Source organism: Brachypodium distachyon, chromosome 2, assembly GCF_000005505.3.
Source record: "Brachypodium distachyon strain Bd21 chromosome 2, Brachypodium_distachyon_v3.0, whole genome shotgun sequence".
Taxonomy (NCBI): domain Eukaryota; kingdom Viridiplantae; phylum Streptophyta; class Magnoliopsida; order Poales; family Poaceae; genus Brachypodium; species Brachypodium distachyon.
In genome coordinates, this window is record NC_016132.3 from 50,538,756 (window position 1) to 50,546,018 (window position 7,263).

General features: G+C 48.1%; 1 protein-coding gene across 1 annotated transcript; it reads left to right on the top strand.

The window, feature by feature from the left end:
* The first annotated feature begins 4,780 nt into the window (after positions 1–4,780).
* Positions 4,781–6,779, top strand: LOC100839095 (tyrosine decarboxylase 1). The gene has a single exon (XM_003569859.4). The coding sequence runs from the start codon at positions 4,927–4,929 to the stop codon at positions 6,526–6,528; it is 1,602 nt and encodes a 533-aa protein (XP_003569907.1). The 5' UTR covers positions 4,781–4,926; the 3' UTR covers positions 6,529–6,779.
* Positions 6,780–7,263: the final 484 nt, after the last annotated feature.

Here is a 7,263-nt window from a genome sequence, read left to right on the forward strand (position 1 = left end):
TCCCGACCCCATATAATTTACAAACTAAAGTTTGCACTAACATTTCACTAAAGTTTGCTCACCTTTAAAGAATGTAATTTTAGGCGTGATTCTGTGTGTGTGCGCGCAATTCCAGATGAATGAGATTTTTTAAAAAAAATATGAGGGAACAAAAGAAAAATACTGTATGTTCACTTTTCAAAAGAAAAAAAAATCGATGTGTCATGCATGGCACATGTAGAACCCCTTGATGCACGCTTGGCCATCAGTTCTCCCTCAGGATGACCCTTTGTTTACTTATAACTTGCTTTAGACGATCCTCTTTGGCTTACTTAGTTCGGGCTGTTAGATTTGCATATAGTCTTCCATGCGATCTCTTTTAGTGCAAGTTGAATTACTTATTATAGTAACCATCTAAGATTCTCTCGGAATATCTCTCTAGCTAAGTCCTACTCATAGAGAGCATATTCCTTTCTCAATAATCGCAGCGTACATGGATTCTTATTCATTGAAGTAGGTCCCATTGGTGGCTTTCTGCTCCTTCAAACTAAAATTGCACAACGGGTGGGTGGCGAGGACGACACTGGAGCTCGAAAATCAGGGTTACATAGCATCGTCGTCGATTTGGAGCTATAGATGCATGAGATGTCGGAGGGGAAATAACGGTCGGTGATTGGGGGAGCGGTGGAGTTGTGGCGTACAATGGGCCGCTGAGTGGTGACAAACGGCGCTAACCCTTAGGGCATGTACAATGGTTGATACGATTGTCTTATCTTAAGCGTTCCACGTCAATTAAAAAAGACAACAAAACATATTGCACAATGGGTTATCTTTTAGTGTTTTATTTTAGAATTAATGGTTAGGTGAATAAAATTAACCAAATAAATGCTAAGAAAAGGTGAAATCTAATACAATGGTGAATTTGCCTTATCTTTGTCTTATCATTCTTGTGAAGAGATCATCTCTTAATTAAGAGTAGGCTTGTGCATTTTCTTCATTTCTCTCTCTTTCACGTCAGATTTTATCCTACGTGGCATCGTTAAGAGAAGGCTGACGTCACCCCCATTGTACACGCCCTTAGTGTCACAATGATGGTAGTAGGGGTAGGGGCCGGGACTAACAAAAAAACCCTATGTGTGATAGGCAAAGTCTGGAAACCTTCAACCAGATGCCCAATTTTTTTATAGCATGCTTTTGCATGCTTTTGCGCTGTTGGTTGAACCGGGAGAGGCACTAGGAGGGTGCAAAATCCTTGCTCTTGCGGAGACGTGGATTATTCCCTTAAGCCATATAATGCATATACACATAGTCGAAGTCAGGAAATATTACCATTGGGGCTCTTCAAAATTTATTGGTATCATTATACATCTTTAAGGCTAGTCATGGTGCAAGTAACTTGGACAGTAACATAGATGCCAACTAGGTATTTTGGTGACAGGTCATGACAATAAATGAAGAAAGAGAGAAAGGTGGTAACTAGATATGTTACCATAACATCATACAAATCAAGACAAGATGAGTCTACAAGACAATTAATGACACAATGCATGACACTACACATAAGTTACTAACCACTATGGAGGTAGTAACTTAGACTAGTAACATATGCATGTTACTACTCTTAGTTACTCCCCACTATGACCATCCTAAGAGCATTTTACTATTTCCAAAGAGGATGATATATGTAAATATGCAGAGTATACATTGCGTTTCTCCTTTTTTTCCCGGCAAAGTATATATTAATTGCGTTTCTCGTGCATGTTATTGTAGTGGTAAAATAGTGGCGGCCTGCTTGTTTCACATATGGCATTGCATGACAGATCTTAACTAGAAGTCATGCATGACGAGGGAGATCGAGCATGCATGCCACTGGACACAAGACAGGTACGTGACAGCATGCATGAAACACAACAAGGGGGGCCAAGCGCGAAAGCTTAGTTTATTCAGCACGTGATCGTCGACGATCAGATCCGGGTTGGTTGAGTCAATGGAGACACTGACTATTATTGCTACTCCGTATAAGTTTTAACCCAGCTGGCACAATCAGACCGGATCGAAACGATGCGCTGCGTGCAATCGATCGGACAAAAGATATACCGGAGCCGAGGGTGACAGCTAAAATGATTTGCACGTTTTAGCCTCTCTCCGTGTACGTACGTAGAACCGGTTGCCGTTCATACACGCAGGCCGGCTGCGGTCCTGATTGCATTAAGATGTTGGATCTGCATGGCTGCATGCATGTGTTCGCCCATGAAGCGGCCGGGCCCGATGGATGCCTCGATGGGCAACTTGAGACCAACCAAATGCAGCTGCGAGTCGCCTTGATACGTACGTACTCCACGTGCATGGCTAGCTAGGTCCTGTGCGCGCCAAGTCTGGCCTCCGCGCGCATTTGCGTACATGCATGCATGTCCAATCAGTGAGGCACAGACGGCCCCGGCTGGCCCCGCGTGATGGACGGACGTCCCCGGGACCCCGGCAGCTAGCTCACTGATTTGTGAACAACGTGCGAACCACGCGTGGACGATCGATTTTCTCCTTTCCTACGAGTACCGGCCTGCAGGCTTATATAAAACGAAAACAAACGTTTTCAACCGAGTGCGAATGCGCGGGACGGAATCGCGCGCGGACGGACGGCTACCGTTTCGTTGTCGCGCCGAGGTGTACATCGCGGGGCCGGCCACGGGAGTATATGTCAGTTAAGGCTGATGTATACGGTATACCTATATAGGAACTGGCCAAAGAACAGTTTTGGAAATTGGGAGTCGTCGCTATTTTTTGCCGGATCGGATCTCCCTTTGTTTGCCACTTCCAGGCATCATGCACCTACTCTCTACCAAGAACGAACCAATCGGGGAGCGCTGGCACCGAGTTATTAATATTGCAGGGTCCACGAGCGCCCTTTAAATTTGTTGTCGATCGCGCGCGGTTTTTGGTACGTGCACCTTGGGGGCACGGCATGTCGTTTGCCCGCGTGGAACGCGTGTGATAACGACGTGGGGCACGCTGTAAGGGGGTACTACGGTAATAGCAAAATCGGGCCTAGGAAGTTAGGATGGAGTTGTTTACGGGGGTGTTTTGCAACACCGGAGAAGAAGGAAAGTCCGGATTTTAGTGCGTGATGGAAAAAAAATACATGTGTAAACTGGTCAAGTCTATTCTATATATCACGGTCGGTGGAATTGACGCAGAATTAGCCTAGCCTAGAGAGGATATAATACAAAAATGAAAGGTAGAGATCATCTCTGTCAAATTATTCCTTTTGAATTCACACTTTTTAAAAACGTGTTAGTTGGTCTATGCGTGTAGCTATGCAATCTTCTATAACCTCTCGTGTCCACCAATCAAACAAATGCTTTATGAACACATACGCCCTAAACTCCCATTCTCCCTATCTAATCCCTTTCAATCAAACGAGTGAAAGTTAATATCGTATCAAACGACTATGATTAACTACTCGCAAAAAAAACTATGATCAACTGCTTTCCCTGCTATTTATAACTTTTAGTCCTCTCCAAACTCTCTCCACACGACCTCACACCTATCAAATACGAGAAAGACTACCCTTATCAATTCCCATGTGTAATTTTCGTCACTTGTCGAACCAGGGATTGGAACTGAAAATCAATTTCTTATGTCTCCTCTAAAGCCCTCTCCTACTCTCTCTTTCCTCTTAAGTGGTACTCCCTCCGTTTCTTAAAGATTGGCATATTAGTTTTCATTAAGACAAGCCTTGACCACAAATTACTATATCAAGGTGTGGTTTATATGACATGAAATTAGTATCGCTAGATTCGTTATCAAAAGTACTTCATGATACTTGTGGTTTCATAGCATATAAACCACGCCTTGACATAATAATTTGTGATCAAAGTCTTGTCTTAATTAAACTTAATACTAATCTTTAAGGAATGGAGTGAGTATTTCCAAACGCGCAGCCAGGACCGTCAAATTTGTCACATGGTATTAGTTAGTATCCATCCGGCCTGAGCCCGTAATCTCGGGCATGTCCATGCCCATATTATTACGGAGACCATTGTAACAAGGTCTAATCGTGGGAGACGTGGGTGCGTCTAACTTCTCCGGTCTCTACAGTAATCGACCAATGTGAGCCTTCTGATTCGCCCGCAAGCTCAATGCATGCGCGCCTCGTGATTCGCAGCCATCAGTTGTCGTCAACCTGCAGCAATGCCGGTTGATGTTCCTCCATTGCAGCCATGCATGGGCAGCAGGTCGCGTCGCTCGCAGCGAGTATTGGTGGGGGAACACAGACGTACGTGGTGCCGGCCGTGGTGTGGGGGGGTGCCGGGCTAAACGAGAATATCGTGGGTGTGTGATCGGGTCTGACCGTCTGAACTTTGGATACGGTAAGATCCATGAGCCATCTGATTCTAATCTTCCCTTGATGCAAGTACTGTGACTGTGAGATATGCTTTAGGATTCGTGCTAACAAAAAGAAGCACTTCCGTCGGGGTTTTTTTATCGCACAGATCGATCTTGGGATCTCGAGTCGATCGGTAGCTCGATCGTGAGAATTATTTCCTCCTGATCTCCGATTGGCACTTAACCAATTCCAATAATGATTCAAGGGATCGTGTGGCCAACAAAATTCGTGAGCATTATTTTCTCCGGATCTCCCATTAATTAATACCCACCGCGCGCATGCAGGTAGGAAAATCTCAATGGATCGTGGACAGCAAATTTCAATCCTAGTGCTACAGCCGCCATGCATTACGTGCACGCGGTTTGGCCTTGCGCATTCCACCACTCAGACCTGCCACCACTTGTATAAATAGCTACCAGGGCCGTTCGTGAATTGGCACCAGCAAGCGCTCAAGCTTCTCCTTGAGCGATCCATCAAGTATTGCATTCCCAATCTCCCGCATTAATTAGTTCCTGATCTCGCTGCTTGATCAACCCAGATCGATATCCGCCCGCATTCCACCTATGGCACCAACGTCGATGTGTTTTGACGCCATCAACGGCGCTGCGGCAGCGCAGAATGGCACTGCCCCGGTGCTGGCGACCAAGCCAGCCGCGCAGGCGCTGCAGTGCCCCAACGCGCTCAACGCTGACGACTTCCGGCGCCAGGGTCACCAAGTTATCGACTTCATCGCCGAGTACTACGGCGGCATGGCCGACTACCCCGTCCACCCCAGCGTCACCCCCGGCTTCCTCCGCAACCTGCTCCCCGCCAGCGCGCCGTCCCGTGCGGAGCCCGACGCGTTCAGCTCGGCGCTCAAGGACATCCGCGACCATATCCTCCCTGGCATGACCCACTGGCAGAGCCCTCGCCATTTCGCGCACTTCCCTGCGTCCAGCAGCACCGTCGGCGCCCTCGGCGAGGCTCTCACTGCCGGCATCAATGTCGTCCCGTTCACGTGGGCCGCTTCGCCGGCCGCCACCGAGCTCGAGATGGTGGTAGTGGACTGGCTCGGCAAGGCGCTGCACTTGCCGGAAACTCTCTTGTTCGCCGGAGGCGGCGGGGGCACGCTTCTGGGCACCTCGTGCGAGGCCATACTCTGCGCTCTCGTCGCTGCGAGGGACCGGAAGCTCGCCGAGATTGGGGGGAGGAGAATTGGCGACCTTGTCGTCTATTGCTCTGACCAGACCCATTTCGCCTTCCGGAAGGCTGCACGTATCGCCGGGATCCTGCGGGAACACATCCGTGAGATACAGACGTGCCATGCAAACATGTTCGCGCTCTCGGCCACGGCGCTGGAAGCCGCCATGCAGGCTGACGTGGAGGCCGGTCTGGTCCCACTGTTCGTGTGCGCAACGGTTGGGACCACCCAGACAACGGCCGTTGACCCGATTGGTGAGCTTTGCACCGTCACGGCACCTCACGGTGTTTGGGTCCACGTGGACGCGGCTTATGCCGGCTCCGCGTTGGTCTGCCCAGAGTTTCGGCACGTGATCAATGGTGTGGAGTCTGTGGATTCGTTCAGCATGAACGCCCACAAATGGCTCCTCACCAATAACGATTGCTGCGCGATGTGGGTGAAGAAGCCATCCGAGCTCATCGCCGCGCTGGGCACGGAGCAGGAGTACATCCTCAAAGACTCCGCCTCAGAGGGCCACGACATCGTGGACTACAAGGACTGGACAATGACATTGACGCGCCGGTTCCGTGCGCTCAAGATGTGGCTTGTGCTGCGTTGCTACGGCATCGACGGCTTGCGCGAGCACATCCGCTCCCACGTGCGCATGGCCGAGGCGTTCGAGAACTTGGTGAGGGCCGATGAGAGGTTCGAGGTTGTGACGGATAGGCAGTTCGCATTGGTGTGCTTCAGGCTCCGGTCTCCGGAGAAATACGGTGGCGAGAAGACGGCCAATGAGCTCAATCGGAGCCTCCTTGAGGAGGTGAACGCGGTCACCTTGGGGCCGTACATGAGCTCCGCAAACGTAGGAGGCATGTATATGCTGAGGTGTGCCGTCGGGAGCACGCTCACAGAGGACTGCCACGTCACGGATGGTTGGAAGGTCGTCCAGGATCGGGCTACATCGATCCTTCGCAAAATGGAGATCATCTACAGCGTGCTTGGTTAAGGTGAATCTGCTTTGGTGAGGAACTTATTCTAAGATCGGCCGTTATTGGGTCGGATATCCCTAAGATGTGCATGTTATTAACGCAATTGATTTGCTGTACCTATGTATCTTTCCATGCTCGTAAGTATGTCTACATTTTTTGAGTACGTAGTTATCAAAATAAAGGGTGTACTACTAGCTTGAGGATGAAGATGTACCGGAACATAAGCCCCCTGTAACTATTGTTATAATATAAACTTTATTTATATACTGCACGTGTTAGCTATTCGACGGCGACTAAAATTCACAAAATTGCAGTCGGCAGTGCCCACTGTTTGGTTTTCCATGCAACTCGTGCCTCGTGCTCGACGCTTGTCCGTGTTCATGTATTTTAAAAAGATGTTATTCACTCGTTAAGGAAATGTGCATTGTTACAGGGATAAAGAATTAAAGATGGTGGTCTCCCTCATGTTATAATTTAAATGTCTTCTTATAAAACCAAATGTAATTTTTAAAACTAACATCAAAATATTGCATTGGACAAAAAAATGTAAAGAAGAATAAAATACAAAAAAGGAAAAAAAATTGGGGTGGGCCATGGTCATGGGGCCAGGGGAACAAGCCAAGGCCTACATACCAAAGCAGTCCGTGAGACTCTTGTGCTCCTTTAAATCGTTGTCAGCCCCCCATTTTAACATATCCAAATGCCTGAACATTCATACAATTTTGTCATTAAGAAGTTGACTGATTTTAGTT